At 59.0% G+C, this 20671-nt stretch overlaps 2 protein-coding genes across 2 annotated transcripts in view; one reads left to right on the top strand and one right to left on the bottom strand.

The window, feature by feature from the left end:
• ING1 (inhibitor of growth family member 1) overlaps positions 1–20671 on the top strand; it is a 75025-nt gene that overhangs the window by 6745 nt on the left and 47609 nt on the right. The window lies entirely within an intron of this gene.
• On the bottom strand, positions 3103–20614 carry ANKRD10 (ankyrin repeat domain 10). Its single transcript, XM_004577351.2, has 6 exons — positions 20280–20614; positions 19108–19260; positions 17489–17580; positions 9251–9486; positions 5021–5116; positions 3103–3605 (listed from the first exon to the last, which is right to left on the bottom strand). The coding sequence occupies exons 1-6, from the start codon at positions 20487–20489 to the stop codon at positions 3157–3159; spliced, it is 1236 nt and encodes a 411-aa protein (XP_004577408.2). The 5' UTR covers positions 20490–20614; the 3' UTR covers positions 3103–3156.

The raw sequence follows: 20671 nt of genomic DNA, 5'->3' as shown, positions 1-20671 counted from the left end.
GTGTGAACTTTGCGTCAGTTCTATTCCCAGCATCTTGTCCTTTGGTGAACAGGTGTTTACGTGATTTAAACGACTGTGCGTGTAAGTACACATGTGTACTGCACATGCGTGATCATGTGTGTACGTGTGCATACATGTGCGGGTGGGTCCACCTTAGACTACAGACGCAGGCTTGATGTCATCCTGGCATTTTGACACGTTGAATGTGTGAATCCACCTGGAGCGGATGTCTCAGATTCGGATGTTGGATGCTGTCCTGAGACCGTGCCTCGGTTCCATTGCTTGCTTCCTGGGACTGGAGCAGGCGCACCTGCTCTCCATGGAGCTGGAGTGAGGGGACATCTGGCACCACCTTCACCTTCACAGCCATCCTTCTCAGATGGCTGGCTAGTGCTGGGTCCTCCGCTCTACCCATACAACCGCGAGCATCACGGCCTTGTCCAAGGCCAGGGGGGAAGGCCTGCGTGCACGCTTAGTAAGCTGAGGGGTGCTGCTACTTGGTTAGGGTTCTGCAAAGTGGCCTTCTACCCAGAGAACAGCGGCCAGGGAAGGAATCGCTTCAGCTTCCCTGCTGGCCACGGCTCGGCCTGTGACATCGCAGTTTTCATCTCTGCGTTGTGTCGTATGTCTGAGGTGCACAGTTACGGCCGTGTGCAGCTTGTCCGTGCACACCCACACCCCCTCACGGCCCACTCCACAGGACACCTCATCCGGCTTTGGGGCAGGCAGTGGCCTGGCTGCAGTGCGCATGGTGGAGGGAGCCCAGGGACAGACCCTCCCTCCTGAGGTTGCCACCTGCTCGGCTGTGCTTTCCCTGCTGGGAGGCAGAGGGAGGCTGTAGGATAAATGCCTCTGTATCCACCAGTCACAACCCTCTGGACAACCGTCACGTGAAATCCGGGTTTCAAGCACACATTGTGGCCCAAGGGCTTGTGCAGCAGGGAGCGGGCAGCGGGTGCCACTCGGATCACAGCAGACCCCAGGCCGGCTATGCCATCCGTTGGCAGGGCTCCCGAGCTCCTTTCTGCTAACGTCACCCTGTCTGGGCCAGGGCAGGTGGGCAGGCGACATGGAGGCCGCTGCCGCCCACTTGGGCTGGAAGAGGTCCTGCCAGGCGTGTGAGGGGTCCGGGGCAGCCAGGGGGCTCAGCGTGGCTCTCCTTGGCCAGGTGTCGTGTCTGCTGCAGGCACAGGCTTCTGTTCTAGGCTGCGCTGCGTCGCCGACACGCGCCACTGCCCGGGCAGATGCTACAGAGCACGTGTCACCAAGAGGCACCTTTGGCTTAGGCTCAGGTGACGAAGTGGCCTGGAGTGCTGGGCAGGGGACATCCCCCCTCCCTACCTTGTGCCTGCAGCCCTGTCCATGACACAGGAGCGAACAGCAGAGTGGGCCCTGCACCCCCTGCCCTCCAGCATGAGCCCCACCTGCAAGGACCCCTGGCATCTGCCCCTTCTGTCTCTCCCCGCCCCCTGCTGGGGACCTGTCCCTGGGCATGGGAGCCATGACTGGGGAGGGGCCAGGCTATGGCCCAGGGCCGGCAGGGACGAATGCGGCATCCGTCTCGTGTTTATGGAGGTGGGAGGCCCAGAAGTGCCAGGCACACAGTGGTCTGGTCTGCTGATGGTGCCCGTACTGTGGAATGGGACGGGCAGGGTCCTCTCTCCTTGGGCGCAATCTTGGCCTTGTTCTCTTCAGCCCCTCAGCCATGACAGCCAGGTGCCAAGTGCTCCTCAGGTGCCCACAAACACAAGATGCGCCACACCGCCACACAGAAGCACCCGGCGAGTGGGGATAGAGGGGAGGAGCCAGCCGCATGGACTCTTGTGTGAGTGGGCAGGCTGCACTGCAGGTCACTGAACGTGGGATGGGGGCGAGTGAGCCCCTCCTCGCCGCTGGGGTCTCCACTCACTCTGTGTAAGCTGGTGCCCACATGCTGAGCCCTGCCTCGTCGTGAGCCCGTGGGTTCCCACACAGGGACATGCAGCCTGGAGCTCCCTCTGCAGGGGCACTTGGTGCTTCCGGTGCTGACTGGCCATGTCTGCCGCAGGCCTTGGCCCCACTGGGTGTCCGCTTTGTGCCACCTGTAATGGGGCACAGCCACTGACACCCCGCCCTTGCTCCAGGGGCTCCGCGCGCCTGGCCCCTCCTGCCACCTAATGCACTAGATCAGGGTAACTACAGGAAAACTTGGCAGCTCCTGGAGTGTGGCCGGAGCTGCTGTCACCAAGCTCGGACAACAGCCTTCTTCAGCTCCACACTCGCATCCCGTGTGATCTCTCGCTCTCCATAACACCGCCTTCCCATGGTGCCCATGCGGACACACCACTCGAGTGACCCTGCGGAGCTTCTGGCCAGTGTGCTGCTTGAAGGCCTGTGGTCCCCTGGGCCGATGTGGTGGGCTGGCACACAGTGCCCCACCAGAGCACATCCACAGCTGTGCAGGTGGGGGAGCACCCCAGCTCCCTACCCCCACCCCGAAACACACAGACACAGATATAAACAGACACGCTCGCATGGTACGGATCACACACACAGAGCTGAGGAGCAGCAGCCCAGTGGGTTTTATTTGTAAAGGACAGTGGTTTGTTAATGTGAGTTTTCTTTCTCTGCGCTGATTTTTATTACAAAAACCAGAAGAGTAAGAATGCAGTACAATATTCGCACAGTGTACCCACTAGTCACTAAACAAAGTGAGTTTCTATAAAACCATAAAACTCTCCCTGGTGGTTGGATAGACATAGTGGTGTGTGTCTGAAAGCAGAATTCCCCAACAGAACGTTGGAACAGTCACATGGAGTAACCTGGCAGCTCCCACCATGGGGCCGGAAGCCCGAAGCCCGAGGAGGAGGTGTGGAGTCAGAAGGCAGCCGCCAGGGATCCCTTCCATCCCAGCCCATGCGGGCACGTGGCCACAGCCCTGCCTCTCACACGTCGGGCACAGGGGCGGCAGCGAATTGATGGCGAGTTGCACTTGCATAGGGGACCTGCTGCTCTGCCTCCACAGGCCTCTGTCGGGACCCGCCAACTTCAGCAAGAGGAGAGATGACCAGCCCCACAGGAACCACCGAGACGGCTGCCTGTGCAGCACAGGCCGGGCCTGTGGAATCTGCATTTACTACCTCCGCGAAGGCAGAGGACGCAGGAGCAACTGAGCCCCTAGGAGCCGTGGTAGAGGTGCATGGTGCCCAGGATGGCACTGTCATAGCGCTGCTCCACCTTCACGGAGCTTGAGTGCTCCAGCAGGCTGCTGAGCTCCGGCAGGCTCTCGGCTGTGTCCCCAAAGCCGTGGTAGTGTCCGTAGTGCAGGCTCTCCCCGAGCTCATCGGCCCACGACGGCCGACTGGCCACACAGCTGCTGGGGCTGCCGTTGAGGTGCAGGGACCCACAGAGCTCAGGGCCTCCAGCGCCCGCCGTCTTCTCTGGCTCCTCGGTCCCGCCGGTGCACAGGGCGCCCTGCCTGCCGGGCAGTGGCCGGCCTGGGGCCAGGCACGTGTCACTCCTGCTCTCCAGGCCACCGAGCTGGGCTGTGCAGGTGAAGTCTGAGTGTCCGTTGATGACACCTCCATTAGCCAACACACTCGACATGGAGCTACTGGTTTTCCCATCTGCATTAAGAAATACACCTGTCACAACTCAGAAACGGGGCGGGAAGGTACCCAAGGCCTCACTGCGGCCAACATTAGAGTCCATTGTTTTCTTCCACACAAACCAGGGGGAGCCACCACAAATGTGCACGGGAGACCGGCAAATGCGCGCGAGATGGGAGCAGTGGGCGTGCTGCAGTCAGGGCGGCTGCCCGAACACTGAGTGGGAGGCGCTGGCAGGAGCACCAGGCGGCGGCCACTCGTGGGCTTCAACACCACACAGTGCAGAGCACGAGTCCCCACGGGAAACCACGAGGGTGGGCACGGCGGGTGCCGCTGGTTCTTCACGGCGGGGGCGGTGCGGCCCGACGGGGAAGGGAGGCGCGTCCTCTGTTACGCTCAAGCACCCCGGACCCCAAGATGGGCGGCCCAGCTGGTGGAGTCGTGTACAATGCTGGCCATGTCTTCGAAGTCCAGCAAGCAGGCGCTACTGACTGACTCAGAAACCACGCACGCCAAGGGCACGAGGCGGCTGGCCTCGCCAGCAGACAGCCGGCGCGCCAGGCACGGACGCTTCCAGGCCCCTGGAGGCACCCATTCGGCACTGCTGACACCCACCTACAGCGGCTGGCTTCAGCTGGCTCCAGGCACTGGCCCCACTCCCGCCACCCACTAGGACCTGCATGAGCTGGGGTCACCACTGAGCAACACGGCCTGGGGGCAGCATGTGACCGCCCAGGCTCAGTCTTGGCACACAGTGGGACCAGTCAGGCCTCCTCATGATGCCACTGCAGGCATCCACAGGGGGCTGGGCGAGCTGGGAGTGGCACCTGGCCACCCTATGCTTCTCCAGTCTGCAGCGGGGCCTGGAGCCAGCGCGTGCAGGGGACAGAGGGATGGCTTCATGGTCTGGCAGGCGGCAGGGAACTCGGTCGTACCCGTGTTGGCACCCACCCCAAAGAATCAGGGCCAACCTTCCTAGGTGGCACCTACAGCACCCAGAGCCCGGGCATCAGCAGGCCAGCTGAGGGCATCTCCAGGGAGGAGCGGGAAGGGACCTGCCAAGCAGCTCAGTTCCGCCTTTCAGAATCGGGAAACCTGGCTGCACCCCGTGTCCTGCCACGCCCGTGGGGTCCCAATGTGCACTGATGGTTAGTGTTTAGGAAACACCACAAAGAACCGTGTGTTCACCCCAAGGTTTAACGCCAGGAAAAAAAAAAAAAAAACAAGACGCAAACCTCATGTGAACGCCAAGGCACAGGGAGCAAAGCCTCCCCGGGCCGGAGGAGCCCCCGCCCGTCAGAAGTAACAGGCGTACTGGTTGCGGCAGCGGCAGGGTGTCTGCATGGCAGACACCGTGTAAATCTCCATCTCCTGGGGCGCCACCGAGCCGCTCTCCCGCAGCTCGGCCCCGGCAGGAACCTCTGCACCCCCACCTGTCAGGGCGGCGCTCTCCGAGTCCACGTGCATCCCGCCAGCGTCCTCATCGGCTTCGCCGTTCGCCAGCGGCATGGCGCAGTCCAGGCTGGGGGCTGCAGAGAGGAGGGAGGGCGTGTCAACAGCAGGTGCACACACAGGTCCAGGGCCCCACTGAGAAGCTTCCTCGCTCTCACCCATGCAGTGGGGGTCATGAGACCTTATTAAACACCTGTTCTAGAAGCCCCATGCGGCCCATGTCCCAGAGCATGAGGCGGAGACTGGGACCCGGAAAATGGTAGTGCAGCCTGGACACTACTCTGCACAGCTACCTACTACCACTTCATCTTTTCTCAACCTTCGTTATGAAAAAGCAACCTGTGCGTTTAAAAGTTATTGCACCAACATGACCTTGATGTGTGGTTTCCCACACACTGGAGATGCCCTTCGATGACGCCAACAGCGCCGGCGTTGCCATGCTCTGCCAGCCTCCCCATAGGCGGGGCCCAAGCTACAGGCTCAGGGACCCTGGGACACCCTGTGCCGGCACGGCCACACAGCCTCTGCCCCGGCGGGTGACCTGCTTGCTCCCGTCACAGTCCCCGACTCGAGTCCTCCATGGTCTGGGCTACCTCGTCCCCATCACGAGACGTGAATGAACAGACTCCTGGCACGCCTTGCGGACCCATTTCTGGGTATTTTCTATGGCTTTTATTATTCTTGTCTTCTATTTACCTGAAAAGCACAGCTACATAGCGAGAGACTGAGATGCAGACCTTTCTAGCCATTGCTTCACTTCCCAAACGAAGGCCAGGACTGACGCCAAGAGCTTCCTCTGGGTTTCCCGTGGGCGTTGGGACCCGAGCACCTGGGCTGACCTCTGCTGCTTTCCCACAGCACATTAGCAGGGAGTCGGACTCGAAGTGGAGCAGTCAGGACGCGAACTGGCACCCATGAGTGATGCCAACAGCTCAGGTGGTAGCTTAACCCACTACACACCATGGCACCAGCCCCACCCTTCTGGTTCTTCAACATCCAGAAGCATTTCTGTGCGAAGCAGGGCAACAAACGGCAACGTTCAGAGCCGAGTGTTTCTTTAGACATTTTATAACATGGAGAAATGAACTACACAGCTTTAACCGCTTCTAATTCTAGAGAACAAGTTACTTTCTGGGTATGTACCCATTCCAGATTATTCTCCCAAGACACTAAGTGACTAGAGAAATCCAGTTTGAGTGGCTAGAATATGAACAGGGCAGCAGGCGTGGGGCCTGCTCCCCTCCAACAGGGGGAGTGGACTCTGCCCCTTGGGGCTGGCAGGCAGCCCTACCATGCCAGGCTCTGCAGCTCACACCAGCTCTGCATCCTGGTAGGGCACCAGTGTCCCTCACAACCCTAGTCCTCGGAAGAGACAGCAGAAAACAGAGCAGCGTTATGCGTAGTGAATAAAGCCACCACTGGCTAGCTGGCACCGTCTGTGAGCTCTCTGATCTCTGACCCAGCTCCCTGGCTAACGGTCCCTGCACCCACCTGGGAGACCCAGACGTAGCTCCTGGCTTTGACCTGGTTGGCCCAGCAGTGGCCGTTGGGGTCGCCTGTCCACAGCGCCCACTCACCGGCCCAATGACTGCACATGAGGGGCAGGTGAGTGGTGTGTCACATGGAGCACACCAACAACCCCAGGCTACCCCGAGGCTCCAGGTCTCCCCAAGCCCTCCACCTTGTTTCTGTAGCATCCCATCCCCATCAGCCAGCTCAGACGCCAGGCGACTGACCACTACAGATCTGGCCTGGGACACGACACCTGTGTCCTGCCTGCAGGCTCGGCTTCCTTGCCACCCACAGAGTCCCCGCGAGGAGCTGCAACTACAGTGTGAAGGCACACTGCAGCTACCAGCTGCCCCCGGGTGCTGGCTCAGGACTTCTCTCACACTACCCGTGGCCTGTTATCCCCAGCCCAGGGGCCACCACGCCACGGAACAAAGCACAGACACTGTGGGAGAACAGTCCACATCCACCCTGAGTCTGGGAAGGCATTTCCTCTAAAAGGACAAACCACTAGTATTTCTGAAAATGTCACTCCAATGGCCAGCTCCTCCGTGTGCTCCTGCTGCCCGTGCCCAGCCTGCCCTAAGCCCTCTGCCCTGACCAGGACCAGGCAGTGCCGGGCTGGGGGCTGGTGCCTGGGCAACTCAGCTGACCCGACCTAAGGTGACCTCATGACCTGGGTCTTACCCAGGGGCTGCCGCTGTCACAGCGCGTTCCAGTCCACCTTACAGGGGACATGCAGGACCTGAGCACGGCGGCAAAGCTAACTGCCCAGAGCACTGGCACAAGACAGCCCGACTCACTGCAACTTGAAAGGCAGACAAGTATCTTCTGAGGCCATACCCACACCTGCTGGCCCCCAAGGCTGCACCCCAGGGACCCAGCAGGAAGCAAGTGGTCTCACATGCCAGAACCGCCAGGCACCCCCACCGGTGAGGCCGGGTCAGGGCAGTGCATTCTGGCTCCTGTGGTGCCGTGCAGCAGGTCCCTGGCAGACGGCAGGGCCCCTCCACACTACAGAGAACTGGAGGCCTCGGCTCCTCGCAGCCGTCACACATGGTTCCGCTCTAAGCAACCTTCCGTGGGGCTGGCCTAGGTTGCAGCCATGCAGCTTGAGCTGATGGGGCAGGGGACAGGTTCTGGAGCTGCGCTCACTGCAGGGGACAGGAAGCAGCTGCCTGAAGGAAACGGGGTACACATACCCCACCTCCAGCATTCAGTCCCTAAGCCTTTGCCACGTTACCACAGAGGCCTCGCTGCTTCCTCCACCGCAGGGGAAGGTGCTGGAACACTGGGGCCAGGGCCGGGATTTCTCCTAAAGGTGCTTTGGGTGAGTGCCGCCACAGGAGATTCCCGTAACTGCGCAAGACCGGGAGGCGGATTTCCCATGGGAGACTTGGCGTCACACCAGGCCATGTCCTGGGTGCAGCGCTGACACTGCGCTGGCGCCTGCGGCCCCTGGCACTTCTGCAACTCCAAGGAGCACCACAATGAACGAAGCACTTGGCATCTCCCTGCGCCTGGGGCCTGCTCTCTGCCCTGAAGGCCGGCAGGGAATGCCAGCCCCTCCCCGGAGGCTCACGTGGCGAGTGCAGCTGGGGCCGCAGCCTGGCCCGCCAAGGGCTCGAGGCTCACCAGTCCTTACACTACTCCACAGCCCAGGGCCACGCTGGCTCTCGGCCCTCTACAGCTGCAGGCACACACAGCCCCGTGAGCAGCCGCCACATCCACTCACTCCTGCAGGGTCTGTGTTCATCCGGCACAGAGAGCCCCACGTCAGGAGTCCACAGCCCTTTACGTCCGTGGCTTCCCAGGAGAACTCCCCAACAGGAACCACGTGGGGGGAGCAGCGTGCCCCTCTGACCAAGTTCATTAGCGAGCACTTTACGGGCCTGGGGGTCTGGCTCTTAGAGACAGGAACTCCCCACTGGAAACAGCACTTTGTAACTCAACTTCTACCATGGAGCCTCCTCTTTCCGGGTGCCTGGCACTTGGCCCACTGAGCCCTCTGGCGGTCGCCGAGCCCTTGCCATGAGGCGGCCCAGGGACAGCTGTCAGCACCCCCGACCGTCCCAACTCCTCAGACACGCTCCTAGTGGCCAGAGAGCAAAGGCATCGGCCACCTTGTCTCTCAGTGAGGACACGCGTGACCCCCCCACCTTCGGGTGTCTGTCTGGAAACCATCAGGCTCGTGAGGCGCTGCACACGAAATGGCACAGGTATGGTGGTGGGCGTCAGGCCCCTGCAGCCGGGCAATGGGCAGACCTGTGCAGCAGCTGCCGCCCCTCGGACAGCTCCCCCAGCGCTGACTCACTGCCTGCAGAGCCACCCGGAGCGCACCAGAGCTCACTACAGACGCACCCCACCATCCGGAGGCTGGCCGAGCTCACGGATAACACAGGAATGTCTCACGTGCAAAAGCCTTACTGCCAGGAGCATTCACATTAAAGATGATTTCAACCAAATACAAGCAAAAGCCCCTTGCATTCATGGCACATAAACATGACTATACACAGCCACACGGAGCCGTCCACACTGCCCCTGGCCCACTCAGTCTCCCCTTGCATTCATGGCACATAAACATGACTATACACAGCCACACGGAGCCGTCCACACTGCCCCTGGCCCACTCAGTCTCCCCTGGCAGCAAGGAGCGCTCCACAGGGCAGGACCAGCCTGGAGGCCCACCCGCGTGCACTCACCTTCTGTCCTGGCCTTCTTGGCTCCTGAGGGCTCCGCATCTTCTAAGCATCTCTTTCGATGTGCTCCTGCCCCGACGAGGTTGGGGAACAGGTCCTGGGGTCCCCCGTGGAAGGGGCTACCAGGGCAGAAGCCGCTCAGGGGCTGGTTCTGGAGGCTCAGAAGGAACTGGGTGCACTCCTGGAAGCCCTGGGTGTGGGCAATCTCGGCTGCCGTCAGACCGCTGGCGTTTCTCAGGCTGCGCGACACAGAAGGCGGGGGTCAGGCCCCGTGGGTGGCAGGCGGGCGGCCTGCCCTGCCCAGCTGACTATCTGACATCTGAGCCATTCCATACACATCCACAGCCCGTCCGCAGTAAGGAAGGGGCCAGCCTGGCTGTTACTAACTCAAACACACTGGATTTCTCAGCAGGATTTGGGAGGTAATTAAAAAATCAATATACTAAACTTTAAAAAAAACACCATCTTCCTATTTAACATCTCATGGTAACATGTCAGTCTGAAGAATCTCAATTTACAGTAACTTCAGACGTCACCTGCTTCTAGACTCTTCATTACCTGCACTCAACAACCCGTCCTCTTAGCTTAAGTAAACCATAACAAACAAGTACTGACATTGTCCATGGCATTTTTCGACAACTGGCTTCCTGATCTGGAAGCGGCGGGTTACCCGCCTACCAGCCAGCATTATCGGCGACCTGTGGCACTGTAAGTGGAAGGCCAGCCCAGCCACCAGCCTCAGTAGCTCAAAGCGGGTGCCCACCAGGTCTGCTGCACCTCCTCTGCACTCGCCCTCCGCTCCCGGCCGGTCAGGTTCAAGCAGCAAGAGGGGCAGGACCTAAGCCAGGGACCCCAACACAGCACAAGAGCCAGCTGACCTTGGGAGCACCACTCCGGGTGCTGTGTGAGAAGTAGGGCCGCCGCGTGCGGGGCCAGCTGCAGGCTGGAGGTGTCAAGGCAGCAGTCCACAGCCGGGAAGTGACTAGCTCAGGGCCCGCGGCTGTTGCCCCGGGCTCCTGGGAACAGCCCACCATGGTCCTCCCTGTGAAGAACGGGGAACAGAAGGGCCCGCGGCCTGATGGACTGGAAAAGATGTGGACCGACCAACTCCAGAAAGGACCCAGTCCCACAGGGAAGCCTGGACTTGAAGCTGCTGCCCAGTGCAGCTCCTGGACACACAGTGAGCAGTGAATAGCTGCAGGGACCGGAAAGCAGCTGCCAGCTCCCCAAGAACTGACGCTGGCCCCACACTGTCCAGGCACCACCAGCCCTCTTGATCACACCTTAGAGGACAACCTGTGTGCAGCAGGCAGGCCAGGGAGAAGAGGATATTCTAGAACACATACCAGGGTCTCCCCATGGTGACACCTGGGCAGCAACAGTGCCTCTGCCTCTCGTCCAGCACTGCCCTCACCAGGGACGGAGGACTCTGCTGGGAATGCCTGCCGTTGCTCCCCACCCACCGTCCACCTGGGTGTCTAACAGCGTGCAGCCATGTCACCGGGAAAGTGGGCATGACAGGCCTTCCCTCCTCAGCCCTCGGCTGGGCTGTCAGGGCCACGTGCCAGTGCTGCCACCGCACCCCACTCCACCCTCCTGCCTTCCACATGGCCCAGTGTGTCGCCTCCAGGTTCCAGCCTTCACCTTGTCCTGGCAGTAGGGACACTGGGGAGTGAACCAAGAAAGGGGCTCTCTCAAACAATAAAACCCCAAACTCCCTCTGGACACGAAACCTGGACTTTATGGAATCTTCTGGGACATTAAGTACCCTGATGTTGTACAGCCCATTCCCAGCTGAGGGGCAGGCCCACGCTGTGTGCTGGCACCAAGTCTCCCCTGCCACAGGATGCGAAAAGTCATGACGGGGCCGGTGTGTCTGCTCAGAGTGCTGGCAGCCCTTCGGATTGCTGGTTTGTGTCCTGACTGCTCCAGGCCCCATCCAGCTCCCTACCCTGGGCAAGCAGTGGGGAACGGTCCATGTCTTTGGGCCTCTGCACCCAAGCAGGAGACCAGGAAGAAGCTCCCAGCTTGCAGCTCCAGATGGGAGTTCCACCTTTCTTTTTGTAAATCCACCTTTCCAATTAGAATGAATCTTAAAAAAAAAAAGCCATGCGTAAATGAGCCTCAGGAGGGTGCTTTGTCACACACCCCAGTGCCCAGGGGCCAGCCCCAGACTGCAGGCAGTGACACCACAAGCCTATGTCTCAGGGCTGCCACTTGCACTTCCCCTGTGACCCGGGTGACCAAGGTCACAAGCCGTCCCACATCCTGGTTAGCAAACTGTCTGCAGGTGGTGTCCCAAGCTTACATTTCCCTGTCCGGGCCCTGTATGTGGTACAGCAGGCCTATCCACATCCCATACGGCTGCCGGCTGGGGTCCCAGCTGCTCCAGTCCTCATCCAGCTCCCTGCTGATGGCCTGGGAAAGCAGAGGACGACGCCCAAATCCATGGGCCTATCCACTCACGGGGCAAGTCAGAGGAAGCTCCTGGGTCCCGGCTGCAGATCAGCTCAGCTCTGGCTGCTGTGGCCACTGGGGAATGAACCAGCGGATGGAAGATCTGTGCGTCTCTCCCTCCCTCTCCTGTAACTGAATTTTAATAAAAAATATTTTCAAAAACTCAATTTCAAATTGAGCAGGTTTCAAAGGTAGCTGTTTTGGGTTCTTTGTAACATTTAGTTTATTGGACCCACCATTAAAGTCCTCGCCTTGAAGGCGCCAGGATCCCATATGGGCACCTGTTCTAATCCCAGAAGCTCCACTTCCTATCTAGCTCCGTGCTTGTGGCCTGGGAAAGCAGTCGAAGACGGTCCAAAGCCTTGGGACTCTGCACCTGAGAGGGAAACCTGAAGGAAGTTCCTGGCTCCTGGCTTCACATCAGTGCAGCACCAGCTGTTGCGGTCACTTGGGGAGTGAATCATCAGATGGAAGATCTTCCTCTCTGTCTCTCCTCATCTCTGTATATCTGCCTTTCCAAAAACAAAACAAAACAAAACAAAACCCAAAAAACAACAACAAAAAAACCACTTTAAAACAACAACAACAAATTTAGTTAACTGTACAACGGTGCTTCAAAGGATGAGTGGGAAATGTAACCAAAAGATGAGCTTACAGAGGCCAGCACAGTGGCACAGCAGGCTAATGCTCCACCATTGGTGTCAGCTTCCCACATGGGTGCCAGTTCATGTCCCGGCTGCTCCCCCTTCCTGCCCAGCTCCCTGCTAACGGCCTAGGAAAGCAGCAGAGGATGGCCCAAGTCTTTGGGTCCCTTGCACCCATGCGCACTGAAGACCTGAAGAAGCTCCTGGCTTCCAACCAGCCCAGTTTCGCCCGCTGAGGCCTCTCCTTCTCTTTCTATAATACTTTCAAGTAACAAAACAAAAAGCAAAATAAAGTGACCCTATTTTATTCTCCTAGTCAGTGGGAGCAGGGCACAGGGGACAGAGGTACAGGTTTTGCGCCGTTCCCCCCCCCAGAATCTGGGAACAGTAGATGGGTCAGCCACCAGCCGTTCACTAGATGACACAACGAACGCTGGCCACTCCCGTCTGGCTTGAGACAGTGACTGGAACCGGGTGGAAGAGACTGTTAGGAGCTAAGCCGAGAGCACCAGGGTGTCGCCAACACGTGCAGGCTGACCAGCCTTCACAGGCCCCGGGAGCCACTCAGACCCGAAACCACCTGTCAAGCTGTAAAACCCCGACCAGCCTTCAGCGTCAGTCCGTTGGCCTGGGGAGTGAGTGGCAGCAACTTGACTCAGGGTGAAAACACAAATGCTGTGTTTTCTGGAAGAATATTCCGAGCAGAATGGCGACCGCTGCCACACCTGAGGCTTCCTCCCGGGAGCCTGGGGACAGCCCTGCCCTCACGGCGTTCCGCTTACAGTGCCGGGACACCGGGAGCCTGGGGACAGCCCTGCCCTCACGGCGTTCCGCTTACAGTGCCGGGACACCGGGAGCCTGGGGACAGCCCTGCCCTCACGGCGTTCCGCTTACAGTGCCGGGACACCGGAGAAGCGGCTTCAGATGATGAGCTTTGCTGGTGGTGGTTTGTTGTTCTTCTTTTTTTAAATTTCGAAAAACCACAAAGCAGGAAATACCCGAAATGCATTAAAAAAATTCAAGCTGTCACATCACCTCTGTGATGTCATGTTTTTGCTAATGCCATGTGACAATAAAAAGATAACCACAATTTTTATATAACTATTTCTGTTAAAATTCTGATCTCAACTTAGCTATTGTTAGTTTACAAATAAAAAGGTAGATATAATAAATTAGGGTAAGCAAAGCATGCAAATCTAAAGAAGCTATATCTGAATTCCTAGATTAGCATTAAAACCAATCACCGCAACAAATACCTCCTCAGTGTCCCTGGTGTGCGGAGGGGAAGCGGCGCTGAGCAGCGGTGCCACAGCCGTAAGGCGGGGACGCACCTGTGGCAGCTGCAGCGGCTTGTATATGGAATGCTCCCCCTTTCTGGGGCGACTTGAAAAAATCAAGTCAATTCGAATTACGTAGCTGTAAGACATCGACATGTGTTGTTTTGATAGGTTCAGAATCTCCTGGCGACTGAAAACGGGCAATGGTTCATACACAGGGAACTTCAGCAGCGTAAGGGGTCACATACTCGCAGGCAACATCTGGATTCAAAGCACGTGTCCACACAGGGCAGAGCAGCACGGCTGACCGCGGCCTGCCCGCCAGCTCTGCCTCCCAGTCACCTCCGGCAACCTCCCAGCATGGAGCCAATTTGAATAGGTCAGTATTTCAACAAAGGTGTGACAGTATGGACTAAAAACCAAGAACTCACGATTCTGGTTACTTTAAAATTTGGTAAGCTGTATCTCAAATACATTAGTAACTAGTCCTAGATGGGAATAAGCAAATACATGGGATCATTAAAAAAAAAAAAAAGGAAAAAAAGATAAAACACATCACCAAATGTCCATTTGTACAGACAGAACAGCAGCAAACATCTGAAATGTCTTCAAAAACACACAAAACCCCCCACAGATGTATTTTTAACCCTTTGGTATTCAAACTCTTACAGTTACATAATTACATCAAGAGTTTCAGGGAACGGAAGCAAGGAACTGCAGTCTGAAGTTTCTCCCTGGAAGGGTTTGGTGCCAAGTTTTCATTTCAATTCCAACATTACCAGGGGCGGTTCAGCTCGTCGCTGAACCTGGAATCCTCACACAGTAAAATCCAAACGCAACGCAGGCAAGGCTGCCGCGAGGGGACAGCTGCCGGACGGGAGGGTGATGCCGCCGCCAGGGAAGGCCCACCCGGAGCCGCGGACCCTCTCACAACGGGGCTATGCTGACCAGCTGAGGAGCCAGCCAATCCCAAGAAGCCATGGGTTTCCGAAAATGAAACCTGGGGTACATTCAGCCCAGAGTGGACTCGGAAACGAGCTCTGCCCCATGCCCACCTAGTGAGTTCTGCTCACAGAGGACAGGCACGTGCCCACCACCAGGAAGCCTGCACGCTATGCCAACTCCATGCCAGCAACTGACTCCCAAGGCACGCGAGTGCTACCGTGGCCAAGTGGGAGGAGGGGAGTTCCCGAGGGCGTCCTTGAACCCGCTGGTCTGGGGCCTGTAGGCCCTCCACCACTCAGGAACCACTGCTAGGTTTTCCTTGGGATTAATACGACTGAATTAAGCCACACCCCTTTGGGGTCCAGGTGCCACGGGGCCACAGCCTGTGAGGAAACCCATGAGTCCTCGCTGCCCAACTCCTGCGCCTGCGCGGGGGCAACAGCGCCCCACCAACCCGAGACTCAGGGGATTCTGGCCCCGCTCTAAGCCCAGCCATGCTGGCATCTGGCTGCCAGGGCCTAGGAGGCCCAGAGCAATCCTGGGCTCACGACCTGCTCTAACACGGAGCACTGAATGGGTCCCCCAAAGCCTGCCGAGGCTCGCTGCAGGCCACACCTCGGGCCCCCGGAGCCAAGTGGCACCCCACACCGGCCGCAGCCAAGGAGCGCGGGGCTGTGCAGTCCTGCCGCGCCCCAGCGTGCTTCCTCCAACGTGGACGTAGCACAGAGCTCTGCCAAGAGGCGAGGCCGAGTCCTGCCAAGTTTAATTCTTCCAACCGCAGCAAGTAACGACCGCCATGTACGCAGTCTCACATGGAAAAGAAAACTTGGCACCAAAGCCCAAGATTCAAACAGAGAAGAGAAAGGAAGTCTGTTGGCATACTCACGTGCGGTGCTAGGCAATTACTAGGGCGCTACGGCACACAGACGTGCCTACGTTCCCAAGAGAGCCGCGTGACGGCCCCCTCTAGCCCCGCCACTCAGTACTCTCGCCCCCATTAGCTACCTGATGACCAAGAAAGCACAGTTTCAGACTGCGGCCACTTCACGTAGCAGGCACACGAAAGGCAAAGCAGGAATGAAAAGCAAAGTTATTCATCTGAAAGCACTGATAATGAGGAAGCTTTCATCTCACAGGAAAAGGAAAAAATATCTACACTGTCTTCTAGATAGTACGGTATGTAACATAACACATTTATAAATCTGGTCCCATTTTGAATGGGAAAAAAGCAACCTCAAGTAAGAAAGCTCATTCCGTCCCTCTGGGTGTTCCAATGGAACAGGCCTGTCATCTGCTGGGACAACAGGTGGCGCTGCGCCGTCGGGACCGGACCGTCACCTGCTGCAGACCACGCACGTGAGCAAGGGACAGAAAGCTAGGGTCACTGCTAATGTAAACCACCACACTTACGATAGCATTATATAACGTTTACTGGTGGTCTAGCTCCGGGCTAAGCACTTATTGTAAGAACTGCTTTTAATTCGGAGCTCAGGCCCAGTTCTTAAAAAACAAAAACAAACACAGCAGGGACACAAGCGAGCGCAGTGCGGGTCCCAAGGGCTGCTCTGTTCCCGGGAGGGACAGCGGCCTCGCTCAGGGCTCGGCTTGCCTGCCCAGGGGCCTGGGACCGAGGACACAGATTGCAAAGACACCTGCTTAGAAAACCCAGAACAGGTATGCAGTGCACAGCCATAGTGCTGTAATGGCACCAAGTTCAAACTGCGCCTTCGAACGGTCAGAACTCACAGCCTTTTATTAACAGACTCTCCCGGGTCAACTACTGCTTTGGAATCCTAGCTGTTATCTTAACGTCACCTCAAAAAATGACAGGCAATTTAGCCAGTTATTTCACATACAACTTTGCATTCTTAAATCAAACCTTCTGTTCATTTAAGGACTTTTGTTTTAGTTGAATCAACACAGCTGGAATCAAGGAAGCCCCAGCGGCTCTAACTGTGCTTTCCAAGGCACCGCACTGCCCGTCGTCTCCAGCTTGAACCGCTCGCAGCCAGTACCCATCCGACCTGGTTTTACGTTACCTTCAGTTATAACTACAGACGCAGTCCCGGGGTCCCTGCAAGGGAAGAGTTAACACGGCCGAGCCCAGCGAGCTGGCTCCGAGGCCAGCTTTTGCCGTCCTGCTGTCTAGCAGTGAAACCAAAGGGTTAAACTCAGTTGGGGGGATTTCTTTCTCCCAGGCCCCTGATTCTCACACCCCCAATTAGGACACCATGATTCCCCGTTCATGTTTAGGACTTATCTGTAACACTTAATGTAAAACCCAAAGGCTGAGCAAGCAGCGATGCTGGCTGCTGCGGCTCCGCAGCTTACGCTCAACACTTAGGGGCGAGCCCCGCATCCATGGGCTATGCTGCGAACGGCAGAGGGGACATTTCACCATGTAACCTTTAACAGGACGTTAATACAAGGGAATTTAACACCTAAAATAAAATAAACACACACGTTACGCCTAGCTAGTGATTCTTCATACAAGAGCACATTTCTAAGCTAACTCATCTCCACGGGGAGCTGTGTCCGACCCGAGGAAGCTGGCTGAGGCGGACTGCATGAAGCAGGGGCATCTTAAACAGTGCCACCGCTGGGGGCCCTGAGCAACCGTGCCATCTCCCAGGGAGCTGCCGACCACAGCCCCGGGCGCCTCACGTCCCCGAGTTCTGGTACCTGCCAACGTGTGCCCGATAGGCCTGGGCAATCTTCTAAACCCCAGCCCCAGCCTCACAACTAGAGCCGGCACGGAAGATCTAAAGACCCGGCCGGGGTGGCACCGCGCCCCAGGGCCATGTGGGTAACGGCTCCTAGAGCCTGGCTGACCTGGTGGAAGGGCTCCAGAAGTCTGCCCGTGCACACGACACCCGCGCCCGCCCCAGCTGCGGGGAGGGGTACAAGCAGACACTCACTCGATGCGCGCCCCGTTGGCTGCCAGGGCGCTGAGGCAGTCCAGGCTGCCGGAGCGGGCTGCCTTGTGAATGGGAGTCTCACCTTCACAGTCCTGCAAGAGAAAGACAACCGCACCACTCAGACCCACGGGGCACCAACAGTGTGGCAGCAAGGTGGTGAGCAGCACGGCACCCAGCTGAAACGGGGAGCCAAGGGTAGCAGGTGCTGCCCAATGGGGTCTGAGGCCACCTCGAAACCCCCATGGCAAGAACACCAACCCTCCGCTGCCACGGATAGGGCTCTGGAGTTGGGTCCCGGCACAAATATGTCACAGTTAAAAAAGGGCAAGGCAGCGGCTCAGACAGCGCGCACGGGTGGGCAGGGGGCGGGGAGGGGCAGGGCGCCCGCAGGGCCCACAGCCCGGGCAGGTGCTCAGCCAGAGCAATAACGGGCGGGCAGGGGGCGGGGAGGGGCAGGGCGCCCGCAGGGCCCACAGCCTGGGCAGGTGCTCAGCCAGAGCAATAACGGGCGGGCAGGGGGCGGGAAGGGGCAGGGTGCCCGCAGGGCCCACACCTCTATGCAGCTGAAGGCAGCCGTGCAGCTAGATGGCTTCCTGGGACTCCCATGCGGCCTGCGGACAACTCCACTCCAGCCAAGCACTGTGTGGGAAGCCGGGCCCAACACTGGCAGCCCTTCGCCCCGAAGACAGAAACTGCTACAGACCAAAGATGGGGTGCTAGAGCCCACTGCTGGTGAGCCCAGCCATGGAGGGAAGGCGTCAGTGTGCAGATGGAGCGGGACAGCGCTGTTAGCACCAACCACAGCTGTGAGCCCCTGGCCCCATGTGGGAGACCCAGAGGAAGCTCCTGGCCTGGCCAGCCCAGCCCTGCGCAGAGGGAACCACAGGTGGAGAATCCATGGCCCCCACTGACCAATTCCCACCCAGGGCTTTGAAACGCACAATTCAGCTGGCTAATTTTCCCGCTGGAAGCAAGGATCCTGTACGGGCACCAGTTCATGTCCCAGCTGCTCCACTGCCCATCCAGCTCCCCAGCTGTGGACTGGAAAAACAGCAGAGGACGGCCCAAGGCCTTGGGACCCTGCACCCATGTGGGAGATCCTGAAGAAACTCCTGGTTTCCAGTTGGCTCAGTTTCAGCCATTTGGGGAGTGAGCCAGGGACTGAATAGCCTTCTCTGTAAATCTGCCTTTCCAGTGAAAAAAAAAAAATCTTCAAAGATAAAAGGCTGCTGGCCACCAGGCGGTGCCAGCACAGCCTGCACAGTACTGAGTCCTGCAGCCCCCAGGGCATCTGAAGCAACAGCTGGCTCACCCGGGAGTGGCAGCCTGGGCTCCGGGCCAGCCGCTGGCTGTAACCCGGGGCCAGTGAGTCAGCCAGCCGACAGGTGAAAACGCTCTACAAAGGGCAAGCCTTGCCCAGCGGGGCCTTGTGCTGCAGGGAGCCACAGCACCTCCGGCCAGGCAGAGCTCCTGAGCGCTGAGGGAAGCCGCCAAGCCCGTCATTATCCACACACAGCTGCCAAAGGGGCCCCGGGCACAGACAGGTGCACACACAGCCTCACTGGTGTGTGAGCGTTGGCTCCGGCTCGGATCAGAGACAGACACACACAGAGTCTTACTGGTTTGTTAACGTTGGCTCCGGCTTGGATGAGCCACACCAGGCACTGCGGGTGTCCCCCGAAGGCTGCGCTGTGGGCCGGGGTCTGGGCAAAGCGCGTGGTACACACGTTCAGCGTGGCTCCAGCTCTCACCAGCTGGACCAGGCACTCCAGCTTGGAAGACAGCGAGAGGGGACAAAAACACAGCGACGTGTGGGCATTCATCACCCAGCAGCATGTGACACAGTCCTCTCAAACTAGGCCATCCTTCCCAACCCCGTGCGTCTAACAGGCTGAAAAAGAGCAGCCCTGCTCACAAAGTGGGAACCTGGGACTAGAATAATGAATGCTACAAAGATAAAATTATCTGGGTTGGGCCCGGCAGAGTAGCCTAGCGGCTAAAGTCCTCGCCTTGAAAGCCCCGGGGTCCCATATGGGCGCCGGTTCTAATCCCGGCAGCTCCACTTCCCATTCAGCTCCCTGCTTGTGGCCTGGGAAAGCAGTCGAGGCCCAATGCGTTGGGACACTGCACGAGACCCAGAAGAGGCTTCTAGCTCTGTATCAGCTCAGCTCTGGCCGCTGCGGCCACTTGGGGAGTACAGCAGATCTTCCTGCCTCTCCTCCTCTCCGTAATTCTGTGCAACAAAAATCAATCTAAAAAAAAAAAAAAAATGGAAAAAAAAGTCGGGTATTCCTACGGCGATCAGACCCCAACTGGAAAGGAGGAACGCGAGGCTCAGGATCGGACGCGAGTCCCTGGTGTCCGGTGCCGCCCAGCCCACAGCCCCCGCGGACACGTGCACTCTGCGCTGTAAAGCGACACACAGCAGCCGAACACGTCGGGGGTCCTTGGGCGACGCGTGCCCAGCAGATCGCGGAGCAGCACGCCCGCCAGCCCTGAAGGCTGCCCCGCACCTTCGGACTCCTCCCTAGAGCCCTGGCACCTTCCCCAGGGCCGTCACCCAAGCCCTGAGAGGCGTGGGGCCGAGGGCCACGCGGCGCGGCTTCCAGTACCCCGCGTCCCCTCAGCTCCGCGTCCCCCCCAACGCCGCCAGGCCGCCGCACATGCGCGCTGGGCCCCTCGGGGAGCCGGCGAGCCCACTTCCGCCCCGCGCTCCCGGCACGCCCCGCGCCCCCGCCGCTGCCCCGCAGGAAGGCCGCGGAACATGGCGCCTTAAAGCGCCCGCGCCCACCTTGCCGAAGTGCGCGGCCCAGTGCACGGGCGTCCAGCCGTAGAAGGAGTCCTCGGCGGCCAGGTGGGCGCAGGGCGTCTGCTGCAGCAGCGAGCAGAGCGCGGCCAGGTCCCCGTCGCGGCAGGCGCGGTGCAGCGGGAAGCGGAGCGACAGCAGCTCCTCGCTGGAGAAGCCCGCCTCCACGCCCGCGCTCGCCCCTGCCGCCGCCATGGCCCCTCACGGACAGCGCACTGCTAACGGGCCCAAGCACGCGCCGGGAACACCGACAGGCCGCCGCCGAGTGCGAACACAAAAGGAGAGCAGCGCCGCCGCCGCCGCGTCCCGTCGGCTGCCGAGCCCAGCGCGCACTGAGGGAGGGCGGGGCGGGGCGGGGCTCGGCGGTGGGCGTGGCC

This window comes from Ochotona princeps, chromosome 12 (assembly GCF_030435755.1).
Source record: "Ochotona princeps isolate mOchPri1 chromosome 12, mOchPri1.hap1, whole genome shotgun sequence".
Classification (NCBI taxonomy): domain Eukaryota; kingdom Metazoa; phylum Chordata; class Mammalia; order Lagomorpha; family Ochotonidae; genus Ochotona; species Ochotona princeps.
This window is presented reverse-complemented; position numbering and strand designations above follow the sequence as displayed.

Coding starts and splice junctions, on each gene's coding strand:
- ANKRD10 (XM_004577351.2), bottom strand. CDS start 20,489: ATGGCGGCGGCAGGGGCGAGCGCGGGCGTGGAGGCGGGCTTCTCCAGC. Junction 17,581..19,107: donor GAGCCAACGTTAACAAACCA/GTAAGACTCTGT, acceptor TTTCTCTTGCAG/GACTGTGAAGGTGAGACTCC. Junction 5,117..9,250: donor CAAGAAGGCCAGGACAGAAG/GTGAGTGCACGC, acceptor TCCTCTCTGCAG/CCCCCAGCCTGGACTGCGCC.